Source organism: Peromyscus maniculatus, chromosome 13, assembly GCF_049852395.1.
Source record: "Peromyscus maniculatus bairdii isolate BWxNUB_F1_BW_parent chromosome 13, HU_Pman_BW_mat_3.1, whole genome shotgun sequence".
Taxonomy (NCBI): Eukaryota; Metazoa; Chordata; class Mammalia; order Rodentia; family Cricetidae; genus Peromyscus; species Peromyscus maniculatus.
In genome coordinates, this window is record NC_134864.1 from 40,584,167 (window position 1) to 40,607,262 (window position 23,096).

Here is a 23,096-nt window from a genome sequence, read left to right on the forward strand (position 1 = left end):
GAAGAGTTGGTTCTAAGGAGGAATGCGGTGTAACCTGTCAGCACTTGGCTAGGGCCTGTGAATGGGTGGGCATAAGGCTGGAGGTGAGAGCCAGCCTAAGGAAAGGTAATCGGTCTGAACTGGTGTGTGGTGGGAGCTGGGGAAGAGGGTCACCCTTAGCCACTTTGGAATTATTTTCTGGAACATGATCAAATACCCAGCAGGGTGACAGAAGGGAAGGAGTTAGAGAAGACTAGAAAGAGATGGGAGCATCAGGGCCCAGGGCGGGGCTATGATTGCCATCCCACCGCCAGCCAGCACCGGTTCGCACATTCTAGGGGGGCCAGGGGGCTTTGATTTCTATACTGTTTATCTACTGCTGTGTGAAAATGGCCACCAGACCTTTCAGTTTCCATGAGGCTCTTCCACAGCTGGTGCGGTAGGAGTGATGGGTGGGATGCTTCTAGTGTTGGGGTCCCCGGAGGCTGGGTCACGATGGCAGCTGGGCCTGGTGGGGGCTGTGGTGAGGAGCTGCCTGCCAGGGTGTTTTCAAGACAGGGTCCCTGGTTTCCTCAGCTGCCCAAGGGTCAAGGCTGAAGTCACAGTGCCCTTCCTAGCTTGCCCCGGAGGTCACATGCACCGTCAGTTCTACATTATCTTGTTGTGTTAGCGTTCTGTTCCTGACATAATGCTTGAGGCAACCCACTTGAAGGCAGAAAAGCTAATTACGTATCAGTTCCAGTCAATGGTTGCTTTGGCCTGTGGTGGCCCGGGACATCATGGAAGGAGTTTGTGCATAGGCCTGCTCACCTCACGGCCATCAGGAAGCAAAGAGAGAATCGGGAAGGGACGCGGTCCCCTGGATCCCGCTCGGGGACCTAACTTCCACCTTAGGTCTGGTTTCTTGAACTTTTATTCCTGCGTCAGAACACCCGTGCAGCGGACATCAAGAAGAAGCACTCACTTTGCTGATGGTTTCAGAGGCGTTAGTCCCTGGTGTTGTGGGGCGTGGTTCGGTAGAGCATAGAGCAGCTCCCCTCTTGCTAGCCGGGAAGTTGTGGTGGGGGGAGAAAGGCAGCCAATGATGTCTGCTCTTTCTCTTTCCTTCCTAATATTCCATCTGCTCCCCATGGGATGGGGTACCCACATTCTCCCCTTCCTCTCCGGAAGAATAGACAGACCCAGGGGCATGCTTGACTGACCTCTTAGGGTACTTCCCGATCAAGTCAAGTTGTCGGTGGAGATTAACCAGCTCAAGGCTCAGTTCTTATGACTTCAGCCTTTCCCCATGAGCCTTTAAAATACAATCTTGATGAACAGCCAGGCCTGATAGGGGTAGGAGTCAAGATTGCCCCAACCAGGGCTGGAGAGATGGCTCAGCAGTTAAGTGCATTGTTTGCTTTTCCAGAGGACCTGGGTTCAAGTCTCAGCACCTACATGGCAGCTCCCAATGATTTCTAACTCCCCCTTTTTGCCTCTGCAGGCACCAGGGATACACGTGGTTGCTCAGAAACACATTTGGATAAGACACTGATACACATAAAATAAATAATTAATAATAAAAAGACTGCCCAAGCCAGCCTTATCAGTATAGTGGTGTGTGTGTGTGTGTGTGTGTGTGTGTGTGTGTGTGTGTGTGTGTGTGTGTGTGTGTGTGTTGGGGGGGGGTGGTAGGGGAGGTCATGAATCCCTGTTAGAGCTGGCTACCACACTTCCTTTCTGTACCATCCTGAATGTCTCCTTGGTCTTGGAGAGGCCAGCAGCACGGTCTGGCCAAGCTTTGAATGACAGAAGGAGAGAGTCAGGTGAGGCAGCAGGGACCACTGTCCCCGGAGAAGACCGGCGGCGACAGGTGGCTACGAGCATAATGGAGGCTCCTCTGGACGAAGAACTCAGTGGGACTGGGCACAGGTGCTCTGAGGTGGAGCACCATACTTGACCTGTTGGGGCCCTGGCCTTGTGTGCTGAGGTGCCTCGGAAGTGGGATGGGGGACATTTTCTCACACAACTCTGCACTCACCACGCAGGGAGCTCTAAGCTGCAATTGGCCTGCATGTTTCCACTTGAGGACACTTGCTGAGTGTCTGTTCATTGAGAGACTCCTGTGGTCCCACAGCAGGGTCCTGGTAAGGGCGCCTACCAAAGTGAGTGCTGGAATCGCCCCAGGCTGTGCTCATGGAGTCACCATCCTGAGAACAGCCTGGAAAAGGGTGCTTGCTCTTCTATCGCAGCCGGGCATATCTGGGCTGGTTTTGGATCACAGGCCAGTCTGCCTGGGCCTTGTCCGACACTGTGTGGTCCAGAGTCTGAGCAGACACTGTCCTAACCGCAGAGGATACAGGTTGAGTGAGATGGGCAAGCTCCCTGCGTTCAAGAGTTTAGTGTAGGCAGATAGCTCAGCTGGAAGCTACTTGGGGAGAGAGACTTCGGATTGGGAACTGGTCAGACAAGGAGACAACAGGTAACAGAGGCGCACTGTAATGTGGACAGTCAGGAAAGGCGTGTATGAGAAGACGGCCTTGTGTGGATCCCACCAGCTAAGAGGGATTCGATTCACTAAGGATTGAGGGTGAGAGAGAGCGTTCCAGGCATATCCAAAGTCCCCTACGGAGGAGAGAGCTTGTTAACATCCTGAGAATGTCAGAAATGTGGAAGATGCTAGAGGAAGACAGAAGTCCTGGTCCCCCTACTATGCCCCCGTGTCTAGATTGGGGGTCGAGAGGCCCAGTGGACTCAAGATGCTGTTGGTTGACTGGGTTATGGCTGGGGGCTTTCAGTGCAGGGGAAGGCTGAGCGTGGGAGAGGATTAAATGATGGGGGCACCCAGAGTCATGGGGAGATTTTCAGCTAGGTCCAACCCGGCGGACACTTATTAAGCCCTTACAGTGTACCAGGCACTGGGGGAGGGGGCGGCTATCCATTGGTAGTCTCTGGCCAGCAGTGGGGGCCTCCCAGGCTCAGGCCAATTGAACTGAGGCTTTCTCAGTCCTAAGGTCCCCGTCCCAAGGAAGGCATGGGGGTGAGGTGGGGAGGCCACTGGTGTGAGGGGGAACACCTTCTGGACAGGAGGGAGTTGCCACCCAGGGTGGGGACCCAGGCTCAGAGAATCGGGAAAAGGCAAAAGCTAGCTGGATGGGTGGCGGCAACGGTGGTTCATCTGTCCTATGGCCAAGGGTGACGGCCCCGAGCCGCTCTGTGGGCCGTCAGGGTCAGCACAGCCTTGCTCAGCTCAAGTTGAGTCACCGGCCTGAGCTGGGCCAGGACAGGGTGCCAATGGTCAAGGTGACATCCCAGGCTCCACCTTGCTGGCCTGGCTGGGTGTGGGGAGCTCCAGAGGCCCTGTGTGACTGCAGAGGAGCCCCTGAAGCTCAGCCTCCAGCCCCGACTCTGCTAAGAGCTGGTGGCTGAAGCTGGTAGGGGTGAGTAGGGTAGACAGACTAGCAGGGGCGGCAGAGAATTGATTGAGGGCGCTCCCTTGCCCACTTCCCGGTTCCTCTCACCAGTGGCCATGCTCTCCTGTCCCTAGCAGCCAGGAGACCCAAGTCAGAGGCCCTCAGCCACCCCTGGGAAGGGCTCCTGGAACTTTCTAGAAGTGCCGAGTGCCCTGGGGGGTGGGGCGGCAGAACAGGGGACATTCCTGGCTTCGGGAACCTGATAGGAAATTTGATTCCAGCTTCTGGTGGTAGGAGGGAGAGCAAGTTCTCCAAGTGCGTGCCTGTGTGTGTGTGTGTGTGTGTACTCACATGCAGGCAGGAACTTTGTGTGTGCGTGTGTGCACATATGTCCTGTGCCACAAATCCCCGGGGTCGCTGCTGTAGCATGAGTGTGTGTGTGTGGGGGGGGGTTGGTGGGGGGTGGGGAGTTCCAGTCCCAAATGCAGTGTGTGCCCGAGGGTGTGCCCGGGCCTCTGGCCTAGGGGAGTGCACGTGTGACAGGCCTGCCTGCTGTCGGGTGTGAGGGGAGAGGCCCCCTTGCCCCTTGTGCCGCTGGCACTGGGCCTGGGTCCCCACCACCTCGGCCTGGCGGGACTCCAGCGGACGCCCTCGGGGTACGCACCCGGGCTCCCCGTTCTTCCTCCCCACAGTCCCTCCTCCCCTCTCCTTGTCCCCCCTCCCCGCCTCCCCCTGCCGGGCGTGGAGGGCCGGGGTGGGAGGAGATTGCGCCTGAGTTTCCATTTCATACCTCGCGGCTAAAACTTTCTTTCTGTCTCGCTCCCGCAGTCTGCAGCTTCTCCTGTCATCGGAAATGCCAGGCCAAGGTAAGGGGCAGCCGGAGCGGGTAGGGGCGGGCAGGGGCGGGGCGGGGCGCCTGCTCTTTGTTTATGCAAAGCGTGGGCCATGGGTCAAGGTGAAGGCCAAGGCCGGGGAGGTGCTGGTGGGGGTCCTGGTCCCGCCATGCACTGCCCAGAGCCGGCGGCGGCGGCGGCGGGGGGGGGGGGGGGGGGGGGGTGGGTGGGAGGGGCATTCGGCCAGCCTGGGGTAGCCTCATCCGCTGCACGACAGAGAGTGGGGGCGGGGCCGTGGACTTGTCTGTCACCATGCTACCCATTCGTCCTGGGCCAGCCCCCCTTTTGGGTGCTTAGGTTCTCCAGTGTTTCCTGGTAGGTTGTGCAGGAGAGGGAAACTGAGGCAAGAAGACAGGCGTGATTGCTGCTGGGCCCTGATTGTTCCGACGGCCTTTCAGGTCTGGGCAGAGGGTGGTGGGTCAGCTTGGTGGAGTCATGGGGTGTGGGGTGGTGTGGGTGTCATGAGTCTGGAAGGAAACTGCTGGGGGCAGGTGGCTTAGCTTCCATCCGCGTTCGAGAGACCCTACTAGGTTGTGAATGTTAAGTGATGTGGGCTTCTTATCTTAAGGGTAAGGCTCTGAGTGCTCAGCTGAGTGCTGATGCATCAGCAGTGCTCAAGAAACACACACACACACACACACACACACACACACACACACACACACACACACACACACACAAACAACACTACTGAGGAACAGGGCCTGGTTGGGAGGAGAAGGGGTTGATGATGGCATGGTCTGCTCCCTCCTGTGAGATCCTGAATATGCCGCAAGGACTCCCTGGAAGAGGTGCGTCCCCCCCCCCCCCCACACACACACAAACTATACACTCTGGGTTGCAAAGGGCCCGTGCCTTGCAGCAAGGACCCAGGCTAGCTGGCTGGGTCAGCTTTATCGTTGGGGTGGTGAATGTGGCTTCTGTTTCTCCCTCTCTTGTCCTCTTGGTTCAGTTCATCTGGGGCAGGGACCTCCATCTTTAACCCCAGAAACTACCAGATTGCTCGCTCTTCTCCTCACCCCTCACACCCCTTTCACACCGTATGGGTATTTCTCAGTCACAGAGAGCATGTGTGCCCTGTAGGCCAAAGCCTTAGGAAGCACGTCCAGTACACACTCTCGGATCTTAATCTTTGTAATCCCAGGGGGCGGAAGATCGCGTTGCTTTACAGTTGGAGAAACCAAGGCACCGAATGGTGTGGGTGTAGTTCCTCGGTCCTGGCTGTTTGTGCCCCGCTGATTGTCCTTTTCTGTCCACCCATGGCTCTCCCTCCCGACCTGTGGACCTCTTTCGATTTTCCAACTCCTCCAAGCATCGGGAGATGTGTCCAGAGGATTAGCTGATGAAGTTACTGTCAGGGAAAAGTTAGTTGTGGGGAACAGGAGACTCAGAAAGATGAGACGGACCGTGGTCCTCTGTCTCAGAAGGATACCAAAGATGACTTTGGGGGATGTCAGCCTACCTGATGGGTCTCCCCTGTGCTGGGGGGTGCAGGTACCCCAGGCTGTAAGAGTCCTGCACTGCTCAGCCAAGGAGACCAACGAGGGAGGGGTCAGACAGGGCACCTCCACACAGATAGAGCTTTTCATAGGCTTTCCCCCTGTAGGAAGTGTGGTGGTGTGTGTACTCCACCCAGCTGGCAGGACTCGACCCAAACCACAGCTCTTACTGCGGGCCTGCCTCTGCCTCCAGCCGGGAAGCCGAGTTCTGTGCTGTGGGCTTGTAGCTAGATCAGCTGGGGCGGTCATCCCCTCCGTCACAGGAGTCGCCAAGCAGCTGGCCAGGACACTGCTCTAAGGCAGCTGATGAGAGGGTTAGGGAAGACTAGTGCAGCAGCATGAGGGTTTGGAGGAGGTGTTATGTGAAGGGAGACCCAGAGGATGCCCCTGGAGGAGGAGGCAAGCAAACGCAAGGGCCCTGAGGTGAGCTTGAGGGAAGGTCAAGGGCAGGCTGGAAGAAGGTTTAGGGCATTAGGAAACAGGATGGGGCTGACCCTGTGAGGGACAGTGTTGCCCTCAGGCAAGGACAGGGCCGGAAGCTGCTGGTGACATCCACCCAAGACTACCCAGTGGCTTGGCTGGGCGTGTGGCACTCCGCATCACGGGACAGGAGTGAGGAAGGGGCCGGCTGGGGTGTGTCTCAAGGTCTAGAGCCTTGCTGCTGGTGGGTGGGATGTTGGGTGAGAGAGTGACTGACTCATCGGTCTTTGGCCAGAGTGACTGGGGGACACATATGGCTTCATTTACTGAATAGAGGAAGTGTGGGAGAAGGTTCCTTGAAAGCACTGTGGGGATTTTCCTTTGTTTTGTGTCTTTTTTTTTTCCAGTTTTCTCCTTTTCCCTCCGTAGGGGAGTTTGCTCGCTGGTTCTCTTAATTCTGCCTTCCAGAAAGTTCCTATAGTATGAGCCATGCTTGGATGGGGCTGGGTGTGGATACGCAGCAATATAACGTAACACAACTCCCTACATTTAGAAGATCAAAGCAACAACAACCATTTGTGTTTGTTGCTCACTGTTGCTGAGAGTCTGGAGTTGGAGAAGGGCCTGGCTGGCCGGTTCTAGCCAGGCAGAGCATGGCAGCCAGCATCCTCTTCCCCACTACTACCCACCCCCCATATTAGAGACTGAATTCAGGAGCTCCAACCATGCTAAGCAAGCATGTATGCCTCTCGTTGCTTTTCTTTGAGATAGCGTCTCTCACTAAGGCAGACCTTGAACTCTGCTGTAGCCCAGGCTGGCCTTGAACTTATCATCCCCCTGCCTTAGCTTATAAAGTGGACCTCCGCAGCATAGATAACACGAGCCCATGGGGGATACTGAGATTCAAACTATACCAGGAGCTGGCCGCAGCTGCCCAGAGAAAGAGCCAGGCTGAGCGATGCAGGGAGGCTGCCTGAGTGGCAGAGTGCATCTCTGATGTTACACTATCGTGTGTCCTTATCTGCATCTGCACAGGACTCTTCCCGACATGCAAGATACTCCCGTTCATGCCCCGGGCCGGGAGGTGGGTGGGGCTCACAGTCTTTTTACACGTTCACCTTTGAAGTCTAGCAAGGGTGGCCCGGAGGGCTCCTGCATCTCTGTGCAGTGGGCTGGCACTGGGCTTGACCAGGTGAGAGGGTGGAGGCAAGCGAGAGGAACAAGGGTGTGGGAGAGAAGGGACTGGACTCTCAGTATGGTTCCGGCAAACCCCTTCTCCAGTTCTTGTGGAGGCTAATTCTCCCATAGCCCCCCACCCTTGGGGTCCTTACCTGCACCCTGTTTTTTTTTTTTTTTTCTCTGCCATTGAGGATTTTACATGAACGGTTGGCATTTGCTTCCCACTCTTTTTTAAAACTTAGTTTTATTTTATGTGTGTAATGTTTTGCTTACACGCATGTCTGTGCACTGCTTGCCTGCCGGGTGCCTGAGGAGGCCGGAAGAGGGAGTTAGAGCCGGCTGTGAGCCACCATGGGACTTGAACCCGGGTCCTGGAGAAAAGCAGCCAGTGTTCTTAACCACTGAGCCATCTCTCCAGCCCTGTATCTCACTCTTTTTCCGATGTCCTCTCTGCTGTTCCCTCTGGCCCCTGCTTTCTCATGTTACAGTCTCCATTGTATTTACGTGTTGTTATTTTAAGTACAGTTGTAGAACGCTTTTAGAGTTACAGAGGTACCGTAGGGAGTTACAGACTCTTGGGCCCAGGGTCCCCCATCCCCAGAAGGACTTGTGAGCAGAGTCCTGTTGTTCTATTTTGACCTGATCAGGTCATGGCTTCTCCCAGCAAAATACTCTTGGTCCCCTGCAGGTCAGATGGGAGTTAAATAAAAGGAGTAGGGCCTGGGTGTGTCAGCACCAGGGGACTGAGAGTTCTCACCTGCTTGCTTCCCTGAAGTTCTCTTTTGTGCTCAGGCCAGGCCCAGGAGGGGAGAAGACCACACCCACAACTTAGTCTCCTCCCTGGTATCCTAAGGGCTCCAGTTCACCTTTAAGCTCCCCAAGGAAAAGGTAATCCCGTAAGGAAACCCACCTTTCACTGTAGGTAGCATCCCCTTCGATACCAGGCCGTCAGGAACATACTCACAGCCTTCTGTGTAGTTGGATCGGAGGAAGCTGTACTCCAGCCACCAAGAATAGCTGAGTGGGAAGGGGCTTGTGGCCCCAGGATCAGTCCGACGCTCCGAGTCTGGTTGAGTGTTGAAGCTCTTTGGCCTTGGAGGCAGACGACTGAGTTCCAATCCGGTATCAGTAATACTCACTGTGTGACCTTTGGCAAGTCGCTGAACTTCTCTGACGCCATCTCTTCATCCGTAACATGAAGACTATCACGGTGCTTACAGACTGGGGGTCTTATGAATACTGAGAATGGTAACCCCCGCTAGAGTGCCAAGTCCAAAATACAGTGCTCAAAAAGTTAGGAATCCCGATTCACTTCAGTTTAGTCTCCCTACTGTCTCGTATCTCCTGAAAGGTGGGGGGAAGCTGAGAGCCCAGCACAGCTTGCTGAGGCGATGAGGTCAAGACCAGACACTTGGACAAGTGCTGTCTCCCCATCCCCCCCCCCACATCATGGAAGAGCAAGGTCATTGTCTGTGCCCCTGGACTGGGGCTTTGGCTGTTTGCCACCTTGTGACAACTAGTGAACACGGCCATGGCTTGAGATCTTGTACGGGTGTTGGAGTCACCTGGGCACTTTCACACAGACACCTGAGTCACGCTCTGCATGGTGCGTGTGGGCACCGGGATTCTTAAAATGTGGCCAACTGTGGCAGGGCTGTTTCTAGCCAAGCTTGTTGTGACTTTTAGCAGTTTCCCTCTGAGGTGTTTACCGGACGGAAATAAGAGCCTTTCTGCATGATGATGAGTGTACAGGTACTAAAATCCCGAGAGACCCAAACTGGAAAAATAGTTTGCATCAGGGGAATGGGTGAACAAATGGCGATGTGGTCTTCAGAGTCATATTTCTGGGCCTTAAAAAGTCGTGGACTTGGGCTGGGGATGCCGCTCAGTTGGGAGAGTGCTTGCCTAAGGCGAAGGAAGCCCTGGGTTCTACCCACTGCACCTCATAAACCAGGTATAGGGGTGCGTGCCCGTGAGCTCAGCACTGTGGAGGCGGAGGCAGGAGGATCGGAAGTTCAAGCATATCTTCATTTACATAGTGAGTTTGAGGCCAGTCTACACGATGCCCTATTTCAAAACAAACAAAAAAGGCATGGGCTAGTCTTGCACACAGGAGGAGACCCAGAGACATGGTGCTGGGTGAAAGAAGATATACTCAGGAAGGGTGCACACTGGATGATCCGTTTTGTATAGATGGGCAGAATTCCATTGCCAAGGACTGTCTCATTAGGCACTGGGAGCAGGAGGCTGGGGAAGAGGGCCAGCAGACAGTGTGGTGGAGAGCACTTGGGCGAGCAGAACTGTTTGGCTATCAGGGTGCACATAACACCTGCCAAACCCCTTGAGCCCTCCTAGCATCCAGGAGGCGGAGGCAGGAGGATTGTAAGTTCTCAGGAAACCAAACCAGGAGGCTGGGGAGATAGCTCAGCCCGTGATGTACTTGCAGCCCAAACATGGGGTCCCAGAGTTCAGATTGTCGGCACTCAAGTAAAAGCCAGGCCTGGCGGTGTGTGTCTCTAACCAACCCTGGGGAGGTAGAGACGGGTGGATCCTTACAGCTCCCGGGTCAGCCGGTCTAGCCAATCAGCAGGTTCCAGGCTCAAGTTCAGTAAGAAACTCTGCCTTGAAAACTTAAGCTGAAGAAGCAATTGAGGAAGACAGCCTTGTGCTTTTTAAAGCCTATTGATAAGTATTTCAGGTATTGATTTTCAAATTCTGGAACAGCCTTGTCTTCCTGAGATAAATCTCATTTGGAATGGTATATAACTCTTCTTATTTGTCGTTGGATGTGATCTGCCAGTGTTCGGGTGAGGATTTTGCACCTATATTTATGAGTGAGAGGAGTCTAGTTTAATTTTTGTTTTTCAGTGTCTTTGTCTGATGGACTAACAATGTCAAACTAAACTCAGAATGAAGGCGTTGCAGTCTCCACGTTCCATAGCTGCTTTTTATATTTTTCGGTTTTGTTATGATTTTGAGACAGGGTCCCACTGTGTTGCCCAGGCTATCCCAGAACTCCAGGCAACTTCACCCACCCACCCAACCCACCGTCTACCATCTCAGCCTTCCAAGTAGCTGGGATTACAGATGTGTGCCACTGTGCCTGGCTTCTCTTTTCTTTTTGGAAGTGTTCGTAGACAGTTGAAACAGATTATTCTTTAAATTTTTGGTAGAATTCATCTGTGATGCCATCTGGGTCTGGATTTTTCTTTGTGGGTAAAGTTTATTGCTAATTCAATCTATATGTTGTAGGGACTATTTAACTTTTCTATTTCTTCTACTGGTCAGATTTGCTAGTTTGTGTCTTTCTAGGAAATGTATCCATTTCATTGTAGCTACCTAGTTTTGTTGACATACAATTGTTTATAGTGTTATTCATCATTTAAAATTTTATCGTTTTTTTTTATTTTTGTGAGGTCACATGGAGAGATGTTACCTCTTTTATTTTTGATTCTGGCCATTTGAGTTTTTTTTTTCCCCCCTTGGTCATCCTGGCTACAGATATATCGATTTCCTCCATCATTTAAAGCCACCCATTTACCTTTACAGGATTTCCCACTGTAATGCCTGCTATTGGGTATGCTTGCACTATTGGGTATGCTTGCACTATTGGGTACCCTTGCACTATTGGGTGCCCTTGCACTATTGGGTACCCTTGCACTATTGGGTGCCCTTGCACTATTGGGTGCCCTTGCACAGTAGTTCACCTACTTCTGGAAGCACCACACATAAAGCGGGTGTGTGGCCAGGCTCTTAGAGGAAAGTGTTGAGGTGAAATTCCTGCACCAGCCCCACCGATGGCTGGAAGAGAGAATGTGTTTAGCTCCAGAGCTTAGTTGGCTTTCACTGTACAGGGGACCTCCCTATTGTATGTGCAGGCTGTTCCATCCGTGGCTAGACTCCACGACTAAGGGAAAAGTGATGGCCCAGGGATCCCCTCCAGTGAGCCTCAGCAGCCCCTGGCCAACCAACCTCCTTCCGCCTTGTCCAGCAGACCACTTTGTCTACGGGGAGGGGTCCGTATTCCTATCTCCCACCTCCAGTGACTCTGATCCTGGATCCCCGCTAGCACCGAGCACCCCACATTGTGGCCCTGCCCGATGGCTTGGTACCTGCAGAGCCAATTGAGACTGAGTAGAAGGAGAGAACGGACTCGCGCACGTTGTCCTCCGTCTTCCATGTGTGCATGCATGTGTTTGTGCACACACATACACACACAGAGAGAGAGAGAGAGAGAGAGAGAGAGAGAGAGAGAGAGAACACAAACGAACAGGCCTGGTGGGTCAGACCTGTAATCACATAACCACAGCTAGTCAAAAGACTGAGGCAGGATACTGAACGTTCAAACCAGCCTTGGCTACAGGGTGAGTTCAAGGTCAACCTGGGCAACTTATTGAGACTTTCCTAAAAAGAAAAAGAAAAGAAGCCAGGTGGTGGTAGTGCACGTCTGGTCAAAAAAAAAAGAAAAATGAAAAAAGAAAAAAGAAAAAAAAAGAAAAAGAAAAGGAGAGAGGGAGAGAGAGAGAGAGAGAGAGAGAGAGAGAGAGAGAGAGAGAGAAAGAAAAAAGAGGTGAGATGTATCTTAGTGTTAAAGTCGGTGCTTACTTGGCCCTCAGAAGGCTCCAGGTTCAATTCCTAGCAGTCCACACAGAACATGGAGACACTGATCTTGCTGTCAGGCTGACTTGCAAGGCTGATGTGAGGATTAGACACTCTGTAGGTGCAATCCTGGTATACGATAGAGAGGCTCTGGCTCAACCATTGACTTCATCTAATATTCTGATGTCCTCGGATTATAAGGCACAAAGTGTTTCCGTAATAACACAGGGCTCAAGGCCCCAGGAGATCCACAGTGGCAGGTGAGGGTAGCTCCACAGAAGGACATCCCACATACTGTAGCTACCTGCTGAGGGGCTGGCTTCCTCCCTGATTGGATTTTGTTCCATCCTGCTGAGGACTCCCAGGGGGTGCTGGTGTCTGGCTGATGTATGACTTGGCTAGTTGTCTGTTGCAGTGGGCAGGTGGGTGGATGTTCGTGGGGGGCCATTAGGAGGAGAGGGGTGTGTATGCCTTGGGCACAGAACGAGTCACAGATTAACGCCCTGGCCTGTTCCCACTGGCACTGGCCCGGGGCACCCAAGCGAGGGTGCCCTGAGGTGGCTGGGTTCAAGCCAGGTTCTGTGAGGCACGGCAGGGGGCAGGTCACTCTTGGGTCATGGAGGATGGGCGGAGCAGCCAAAAGCCTCTTCCTGTCCATGGAAACTCACACGGCTTGGATTCCACCACCAGGCACATTTGCAGAGATCCTGTGTCCTTGAGTCCATGGGATCCGCGGAATCCAATCCTCAGGACTGCTTGGTAATGGCCATGAGTGTGCCCACTGGGGCAGAAGAGGAAGTGGGTGGGCTGGGAAGTGACCAGTGTGCTCTCATGGCCAGTGAGAATAGTATGAGGTTCCCGGATTTGAATGCAAGATTGAGGAGAGCCTTGGTAGAGTCCGTATTGACCCCAAGTCTGGCTAGACAGGCTGGGATATGGGGCCTCTTTGTGATTTGAACTCTAGATCTTGGAAGGTCTTCCCTTGCGTGGTATGGTGAGAATCTAATGAGTTAATACACATAAAAGTGCTTAGAAGGACAGGTAAATGCCGGTGGTTACTACCATCCCTCTGCCGTGAGTGGACTCTGGAGATGGCTTCAGACTATCTTCGTTTTCTGCCTGACTAAGGCTTGCTGGCCTCTTCCAGGGAAGATGGCGCTGGGCTGTCTTATGAGGTGGTAAAGCTCCCAGCAGCTGTGACGTAGAGATGAAGGTTGGTTTGGGGGCGACCGGTCTCTTGTTTGACAATGTGGGGGCTGAGAGTCAAAGCTGGCTTATTTCCTGACAAGGGAGTGCAGTGATTTGGTTCTCACTGATGGACTGGGCTTGTAGGTCCATGCTGGCTGGTAAGGGTCTGGGTGTGGATGAAGTCAGCGAGGTACGGGGCGTATTCTGTGATGCGTGGTGTACTGTAGCCAGTGATGAGTGACTGTTCACAGGATGCTGATTTGGTCCGTCTGAGGGTCCCAGAGCAGAAATACCTGTGTCACCTCATCTCCAAGCTAGATATTCTTGCTGTACTCCCTGGGCAGCATATATCGTCTGCTCTCTCTGTTGGGGTGCCTTGGGGGTTCTGGGGGGCACTCATTGGATTGAGTTCTTTCCAAAGATTCTTTAAAAAAATGTGTGTGTGTGTACACACATGTATGCATGCAGGCATACACACCTTCACTCATGCATGCGTGTGTATTCATGGGTGTGTGCATGTGTATGTAGCGGCCACAGACCAACCAACCTCAGGTGTCACCTTCGTGAACACCATCCTTTGAGACAGGAGCTCTCTGGCCTGGAGCTTAGGTGAGACCGGCTGGCTAGCTTGTCCTAGGGATCCTTCTGTCTCTGCCTCCCCAGGCTGGGATTACAAGTGCATGCTGTTAGTGGGGGCATTTTTACGTGGGCTCTGGGGATTGAACTGAGATCGTTGCGCTGGCGTAACAAGCACCTTACTGACTGAGCCACTTCCCTGCGGGCCCCCCCCCTTACTTTTTTAACTTTAAATTGTTCAGGTGATTTCAGATTTACAGAGAATTTGGGAAGGTGTCTCAGAATTTCCCTATACCTTTCACTATGCCGTGTTCAAACATACCCAAGCACACCACAGTTGTCAAAACTGAGGGGTTCCATTGATCTGATACGACCAGTGAGTAGACAGCTGAGTGAGATTCAGCCAGCATTCTCATGGCGCCCTGGGATCCAGTCAGAGAATCCACAATGCTACAAGGCCTCATGCCTCCTTAACCCCCCTAGTCTAGGACAGCTCCTCCATGTGTATTGTTCACAGCTGCAGCTCTGTCAAAGGAGGGCTAGCCCGTCACTTGACTTAACTTGGTTTGATTGTCTACCTCATCGCGTCCACACCGGTTAATCGTAAATAACTGCCGCTTATCCCCTGGCTGTTTCTAAACTTGGTCACCTGTTTGTATCCATATGGTCTTCACTCTGTAGCCTCTAGTCTGGGGTTGCATGCTTTTCCTGTGGTAGGGGAACCCCCCTGAGGGGGTAGGCTTCTCAGTGCTTGGCTGTTTATGGAGTCAGGACACCCAAGAAAGATGCACGTGCCCTATCTGTTGAGGAACTTATTTTAAGGTACAGGCTTCCCTGGACTACAGGCTGGCAAGTGTAGGGCATTCACGACCAGCCAGTGGGCTGCAAATACAAACTCAGACGGGGCTGCTGCGGTCTGTTCTGGAGGCAGAGCCTCTTATTCCCCCGAATATCTCAGCATTCACTCCTGAATCCTTCAACAGGCTGGAGGAGGGAGGCCCAGCCACGTGATTGAAGGTCTTTTCCTTCTTATAAGGCCGCTGATGGTAGGTGGCATTCATATCTATAATGTGCCTTTATAGCGCACCACATTGATTTGTGCTTGATTCCTTCCCTGGTAACATAGCCTGCCAGGTTGATGTAAGACTCGTCATCATACCTACCCACCCATACTCTAAAGGAAGCCCAGAGCTTTGTGTCACCGAGAGTGGGAGGGATCGGGGTACAGGACCAACTTGGAAAGGAAATAGGGAATTCAGGTCCAGTCTACCTTAGCTTCCAGATGGGATCTGAGCATGGCGGTCCTTCCTTTCATCCCTAGAATGGGAGAGGTCCTGCTGATTTGAGGCATGTGTGGAGTCAGCAGGATTTTCTGGGGCCATGTTTGAAGGTAAGTGAGAGTGTTCCTCCCAAAAGATGGATCTCCAGCTACTTGCAGTTTTGGGAAGGGACATCCCCAAGTTGGAGTGACTGTTGTTCTTTCTGGGGACCCGGCTAGAATGCCCTGCCTTCCTAGGAGGGCTGAGGTAGTCTATTGGTTCCTCTATTTGGTCTGATCAGTTTAGGAAGCAGAGAGACCAAGGTGGTTAACCACAGACCTCAAGCAGGAATTTCGGTCATGTGGCAGGTGCACGTCCGTGCATGTCCGTGCGCGCAAGTGTGAGGAGGATCCTGAGGTGGCGGTGGGTATGACCGAGAGATGCAGAGGGACATTCTGGGATGTGAACCAGTGGGAGAGCCGGTTGCTCTACTAACTGGGCAAAACTCTACAGTTCTCAAGAGCCCGATTTTCCCAGTGACTGGCAAGGTACTATGGGAACTTGGGAGACAGAGACTCTGTGTAAGGGAAGAACTCTAAGTGTATCTACTCACCCCTCACCCACGGGACTTCGGTCTCTGTATTGGTTGCTTTCATGTTGCTGTGACCACAGTACCTGAGGAAGCAGCACAAAGCGAGAACGGTTGATTTTGGTTCACGGTTTTAGGGGCTTTCAGTCCGTTGTGACCGGGATGGTGGAACAGATCGGTTGATGGCAGCAATACTGTGTGGCGGAAGCTGTTCACATTGTACCAGACAAAGAAACAGAGGAGAGGCAGAAACAGGGTTTAGCCTTAAAAGCCACACCCCTCGTGATGACATACTCTCCCACCCTTCCTTCACCTGCTTAAGAATATGGCCTCCCAGCCAGGCGGTGGTGGCGCATGCCTTTAATCCCAGCACTGGGGAGGCAGAGGCAGGCAGATGTCTGTGAGTTCTAGGCCAGCCTGGGCTACAGAATGAGTTCCAGGAAAGGGGCAAAGCTACACAGAGAAACCCTGTCTCGAAAAACAAAAACAAATGAATATGGCCTCCCCAAACAACCCCACCAGCTGGGAACAAGCCTCAAAACATGAGCTTGTGGGGAGGTCAGATATTAATTAACAGCATCTCACTGCTGTGTTATCAGTGGCCCTTCTTCACGTAAGAGGGAACTGAGGCTCTGAGTGGTTGGAGTTGCAGAAGCCGGCTGACAGCAGACATGGTCCCCCAGAGTAACCCGGTGGTTTTCTTGATCCTCACAGAGGACGCCCTGAGGGGACAGGAGGGAGTTGGCTTATCTCTGAGGCAGACCTTCCTATGGGAGAAGCCTGAGGGGACCCAAGGCATGGAAGACACTGCGGGGTCCTCTTCAGTGACATCTCCAGAGTGTTGGGGGTGGTGACCGAGGGAGGGTTGGGCCATCCTGCACTGGTGGTATGTGTGTCTTAGGGGGCAGTGATGGGCTGAATGGAGAGTCCTGGAGTCCTTGCTGGCTGGTACTGCCCTTGGGTAAAGCGGCATGGGAGGCTTGCTCTGCCCACAAGAGCATGTGGTTTTCATGCCCACTCCTCTGTCCCTCCGAGAGCCTAGACTGAGGGGTGGTGACTGGGAGATGGGACTCCTGTCTGGGAGCATCTCTGGGAAGTGGGCTGGACTGTACCCGCTTCATTTTTCTCATCTGTGAGACAGGAACAATGGAAATCTTGCCTGTTGCACTGGGTTGCTGTGAAGAGCCTGGCGAATGGTGCGTGGTGTGTGTATGCATGCGTGTGTGTGCATGTGCATGTGCGTATGTGGTGTGTGTGTGTCTGTGTGTGTGTGTGTGTGTGTGTGTGTGTGTGTGTGTGTATAAATGGTTCATGGTCTGCTCCTGGCTAGGCCCTGTGTGAAAATTCAACCTCCTAACTGGGGAGGCCAAAGAGGTCTGGTGGGGCCCTCGGACCCTGGTGTCGGGTGCAGGGATGGATGGGGGCTGGACAGAGTGGCCATACACAGTGTTCCCTGCAGCTGCTTCTCCTGTCCCCTCCCCCCTCCCCCCTGGCTCACATGTGAGGATGACGAGGATGATAAAAACACACACTTGCCTGACCTCAGCGTCCAGGCATGTCCCCCCACCCCTCTGCCAGCCGCCTCACATTCCTGGAGTTGAGGAGGCCAGGGCCACCCGCCACCCTCAGAGCATCTAGCTGCCTCCTTGGTCCAGTCTGAGGCTGCTGTCCACCCTGCTGGGTCCTCTCGGCCAATCTCTGCAGAGGCCTGAGTGCTGGAGAGCACAAGGGTAGGTCTCAGATGGCCTAGATCAGAATACTAATCGTAACAATAATAGAAATACTTATTATTTATTAAGCATCCAGGCACCGAGTTTCATATTAACCACTTTCTATAGATCTTGTCAACAGATTCTCAAAATAATCCCATGAGAAAGTTTATATATATATATAAAATTATTTCCAGTTTTAGTGTGAACCAAAAAGATAGAGCCAGGAGGAAGGGGCACCTGAGGCTCGGAGAAGTAAAGCTGCTAGTCCAGTGTCACAGAGACAAGGAGTGGGTGGGGACGGACCTCAGTGATGCTGATGTTGCATACCTTAGCTTTGCTCCAGCCTGTGTCAGCCCAGACTCAGGACCATGGTCCCGAGAGAAGATGCTAAGGTTGGAGGCAAGACTCGTCTAGCCTGGTGTCCTGTGGGCATTGGATGTCGGGAGAGATGGGTGAGCTCTCCCAGGGCTGAGAGCTGTAGGATACCCTTATGATCCTACCCTAGTTATAAGGATGAGGTTAGGAACCTAAGCAAGGGGCAGGAGGCCTTTTTCAGGACATAAGTGATGCCTTGGAGTGCAATAAAAAGACCCTTTACCAACATTCCCCCATGAGACTTAGGACACCACTTTCTCCTCCGTACTGACTGGGTACATCCGACTAACAGCTAGCATTTCCAGAAACCAGTTCTCGCACCGAGTTGGTGTGTTTCTGGCTCTGAGCACAGGCTTCCTAACTTCCAGTTCTCCTCCTGATCCAACCTCCCCTCTGCTTTCTACTGACTTTCCCTTCTCGATTCTCCCAGCCTGTATGGTCCAGTCCTTCTGTCTTTCTCTCCCTCTTCTGCCCCCTCCTGCCTTCTTGTCTTTCTGAAGCTTTAGTCCTGCTCTGGCTCTTGCGACATTCATTTCTGGCTTTTGCTTGCAAGGTTCCTTAAACATTGGCGAGACAAGTTCTGATTCTAGCTGTGCTGCCCAGGCCCTGGGACCTCCCTCCACGACAGAAATGGCATCTTTCTTCAAGAGAGGGTTGGGGACTAGAGATGATGGATCGAGAGTTGGGATGGAGCCTCTCTGGATAAATGGCGGTGGGAATTACAGTTACCTCCTTATTTTCCGTGTAGCTGCCCACCCACTGGTCCCCCCCTGTATGACCGATCCATGGCTCAGGGAAAGCCATGCGCCTGCATGTTTGGGGTGCAGATGAGGACTTAGGTAGAAGGAGCCGCCTGACTGTGTCCCACATGGGGAACTCAAGGGAGTTTGTGGGTGTCCCAGCTACAGCCAGGCATATCTCTTTCTCCATAGAACTGTGACTGACTGTTCCACACTGCTATCGGTGCTGTGTGTCGTGAAAGGTTTTTAAATTTTCCACTCGTTCTGAGGGATAGGATTCATGGGCTTGATCAACAATTACATTTGTGTGTGTGTGTGTGTGTGTGTGTGTGTGTATGTGTATCTGATTATTACCTTGTGTTTTAATTTTAGTATATGTGCTGCCAAAGCGAGCACGTACCTTGTGTTTTAAGACAGGGGTCTGGCCTTGAACCCTTGATCTTCCTGTCCCAGCCTCCAGAGTGCTGGGACTAGAGGTGTCTGCCATCACACCTAGCAATGCAATTTCTTTCTAAACACATAATATTAAATTGTTGATTCATGTTTCTCTTTAATGTCCTCTGTGTACCTGAGATTCAGCATGGGACCCAGTGAACTTCTCTGTTTTCTCTGTGTATGTGAATTCTTTTTAATTATTAACTAATTAATTAATTTTGGTTTTTTTTTTTTTGAGACAAGGTTTCTCTGTGTTATAGCTCTGGCTGTCCTGGAACTTGCTCTGTAGATCAGGATGGCCTCGAACTCACTGAGATCCCACTGCCTCTGCCTCCCGAGTACTGTGGGCGTGCGCCATCACTCTTGAATTATTTTATTATTTATTTTGTTGTTGTTGTTGGGTTTGAAACAGGATCTCAAGTACCTTGCATCCTTGGTCTTCCTGCCTCCACTCCCAGAGTACTGGGATTATGGCCAGTTTGTACAGTGCTGGGGATCGAACCCAGGGGTCCATGCATGATAGGCAAACACTCTACCAACTAATATACATCCCCAGCCTTCAATTCTTTTTTTTTTTTTAAGTAAGCGATTAAAAACATACACAGATGTAGCCAGACTCGTACAATGGCCTCTGATCTCTCTGCTTCAACAACCATTGATTCGGTGTTGTTTCTATTTCTTCTCTTCCCAAACTCTCTCCTCCCCACTTTTATTTGTTTACTTTTTGCTGGAGTGCTTTTTTTTTTTTTTTTTTTTTTTTAAAGCAAGCCCCAGACATGATATCATCTTTAATACTGCAGTGTGTGTTGTTAACAGATAAGGGCCTTTTATTTTAACATTGCAGTAATACCATTAGGCCAGTTAACATCGTTAGTTACTTTCTTGAGATCAGCTTCTACCCGGTCTGTGTTCAATTTTCACTGATTATCTTAAAAGCGTCTTGTCTTGCTCATTTGCTCTGGGTCAGGCAGAAGGACTTGGAAAGGATGCTTGTTGGAGCCTTAGGTCTACCGTGATGGGAAACTCTGTTATTGTCTCTTAACTACTTACCAATCAATTGACGAAAGTATGATCACTTTCTCCCATGGGTGCCTGATTCCTAAGTTGTCTTCCCAGCCTTCCTCTATCCCCTTCCCCTGCAGACTCTCAAATGGCAAAATCAGGAGTCCATGTCTGGCCCCTTCCTGTCCCCAGCCTCCCTAGCTGGCCTTGGCTGTGCTTGTCTTGAGGAGTATGAATGTGTGTGTGTGTGTGGGGTGGTGGGGGGCGGAGAGTGGCTCTTTGGGGAGAGCCTGCAGGGAGGGGGAGCTTGTGCCGCTGTGGATGCTCATCCAGTGAGCATCCGTCCTTGAGATGTCCATGTAAGGATGCTGGCTTGCTCCGAGCGTGGCCAGTGGGCAGTAGTGCAGGGGCTGGCCATGGGTCAGTCAGCTCTGGGGAGCACAGCTAGCTACTTTACAAGGCGTGAGACTGGCCAAGAGGGGGATGGTGTGGGAAGCCCACCTTGAGCTGTGCTTCCATGGTGGCCCTGCTCCCCTGCCCCTGTAAGTAAGTTCCCTGCCAGTCCCAACCCTGCTCCTCCAGCCTGGCTGCCCCCCTCATGCCTGGGAGGCTGTCTGACCTCCTCTACCCCCCATGGGTGTCCTTGGAGCTGGGAAAGTCACCCTCCAGGGGATCGCCAGCCTGTTTCCATCCTCAGGACACATCCCTTTTTCATACTGCTAGCCAGAATGATTGCTTTTTTTTTTTTTTTTTTTTTAAACTGAGGATGTGAGTATACTCAGGTCCTCATCCCACCCCCAGGATCCTGAGCAGTTTTGACGAAGCATGACCTTTTCTCTGGTCATGCTGCACTTACCTCAGAAGTATTGGAGCATCTCTAGATTCAACTCTGTTACCAGGAGGGATACTTGATATTTTGGGGTGTGTGTGTGTGTGTGTGTGTGTGTGTGTGTGTGTGTGTGTGTGTGTGCGCGCGCTCACGCACGCACAGATGCACAGCTTTTAGAAGACCAGCCTGAGAATGGGGCGGCGGGGGGGGGGGGGGCACTACAGAGACCTCCCGAGGGTCACAGAGACCCATAGACATCCCTCCACAGAACCAAGGCTCTGTTCTCTCTGTTTCTCCTTTCCTCAGGTCTGGCTGGTCCCTTTGCCATCCTTAGGTGTTTGCCATGTCCCTTACTGTTGACCTCTGTGCTTCCATTATCCCATTCCTGTGTGTCCGTTGGGACACTGTAGCTCATGGCACCCCTAAACTGCCTCGTTCCCCAGGGCCCAGCTCTTTGTCTGGGCCCCCCTCTCTCTTGTTCCCATGGATGGAGGGACCCCAATCTTCATAGCTCCCAAGTTTCCTCCAGACTCTCCGTGACTCTGGGGCTTGTGAGGTGAGACAGGATGGGGGCGAAGGTTATGTCCTGTGCCCTGCTCCGGGGACACTTTTCATCTTGAGGCATCTCCAAAGGCCCCCAAACCTGCCCCAATGACTGATATTTGATTAGCTATTGTCCACCATGGGCCTGCATGGCTGAACCCATGCATTCCTGGGCCTATAATGAACAGGTTTTGCTTTTTTTTTTTTTTCATCAGAAAGAGTGTTACCCATCTCCTGTCCGGTCCATCAAGAGTGGCTAGGAGGGAGTGAAATTTGAGGTCGTGAAGGAGACCAGGCTGAGAAGTTGGAAGGCCTGGTGCAAGTCTGGGTCCCGTCCTTCACTGTCACCAGAGGAAATGGCTGCAATAACAATGGGTGGCTTTAGGCTGTGGTGAGGAGGACTTGACACAGATATTGTAACCCCATGCGGGAATGGCATGTCGTCCTGTGCCTGTGCCCAGGCTCTGCCGTGGCACCGGGCAGTATCCTAGGGTATCAGTAGACTGTAGCGGGCAGAATGGCTTCTCATAGCCCTCTCCTCACCATGAATGCAGGTCTCTTCTCTCCTTTCCTGCATGTGTGTCTTCGAGGGGAACTGATCCTGGGCAGGCTCACCAGGGACCCCGATGAGGGAGAAGCCAAGAGGATTTGTGGCAGGTCCTTGCCAAGGCGTCTGTCTCCCGGCGCCAGCTCCTGCGCTGCCCCAGGACAGCGCTGCGGGTGGGTGGAATCCACAGGGGTGAGACATGGAGGCTGGAACGTGCCGGGGATGCTTGGGGCTGCTTATCTCGGCCAGGAATGCACTGTGGTATTATTAGCCGGCAGCCTTCTCGCTTAGGAATAACCCCCTAGGGGCATGTTGGACACCTGTCCAACTCTGCCTGCCCAGACAGCCTGTGGGTGCTTGCGCCTGGCCCGCCACTGTGGATAAAACTCTCAGGCATGTTTGTGTGCCAGTGAGTGTGTGTGTGTGTGTGTGTATGCAGAGGTGTGGAATGTGTGACTGACTAGGTGTGCACGTGTGCGTGGAACCTGTGTACGTGTCATTGTGCACATATGCTTGTGGGGGCATGTCTGCCATTGTGGCCTCTGTGCGTGAGCGTGAATGTGTTTGTGAGCATGTTTTTACCACACCTTTGTGTGCAGGTACGTGTGAGTTTCAATATGTGGGCCATAAGTAGTATGTGAGTACTTATGCTTGCACGCATGCCACAATGAGTGTGTGTGTGTGTGTGTGTGTGTGTGTGTGTGTGTGTGTGTGTCTATCTGTCTATATGAAGGTGTATGGTGTGTAGCTGTGGCTGAGTGTCAGCCTCCTGGGGGCTCCACAGGGCCTAGTGATGAGATGCTGGATCATTAGTCCAAGATCATCCTCAGCCCGATAGTGAGTTCAAGGCTAGTCTAGGCTACCTGAGAGTCAGTTTCAAAAAGAACACGAGTAAAACAAAAGAACCCTGATGCCACCCTGTTCTAAGGTTTGTCTCCGTCACTCACCAGTTGATGACATTGGTGAGTGAGTTCACGCGCTCATGTTCACGTTCTTCATCGGTGTCATTGGTGATGGTCACAGTTCCTACTTGATAGGCTGACAGGGAAAAGTCTAGAAAATGGAACGTGTGGAACACATTCAGACTCCAGAATGATGCCACAGTACCACCATCACCACCATCTCTGTCACTACTGCAGCCACCTCCATCTCCTTCATCACCTCCGTCATCACCACTATCTCCATTTCCATCTTCACTACCCCATCTATCTCCACCACCTCCATCTCCACCACCACCTCTACCATCATCTCCATCTCAACTGCCACATCCATTACCTCCATCATCACCTCCATCTCCATCATCACCTCTATCTCTACCAACACCTCCATCTTCACCACCA

At 52.5% G+C, this 23,096-nt stretch overlaps 1 protein-coding gene across 12 annotated transcripts in view; it reads left to right on the plus strand.

The window, feature by feature from the left end:
• Tns1 (tensin 1) overlaps window positions 1-23,096 on the plus strand; it is a 230,800-nt gene that overhangs the window by 52,910 nt on the left and 154,794 nt on the right. For 7 of the 12 annotated variants that reach the window (XM_076550131.1, XM_015986049.2, XM_042260146.2 and 4 more), the window contains exon 3: window positions 4,200-4,237. In XM_076550131.1, the coding sequence (XP_076406246.1) occupies window positions 4,200-4,237 (38 nt within the window). Of the gene's footprint in view, window positions 1-3,290; window positions 3,399-4,199; window positions 4,238-12,611; window positions 12,721-15,046; window positions 15,116-23,096 lie in introns of those variants that run through there. The other 5 variants (XM_076550126.1, XM_076550129.1, XM_042260143.2 and 2 more) reach the window with 4 other exon arrangements.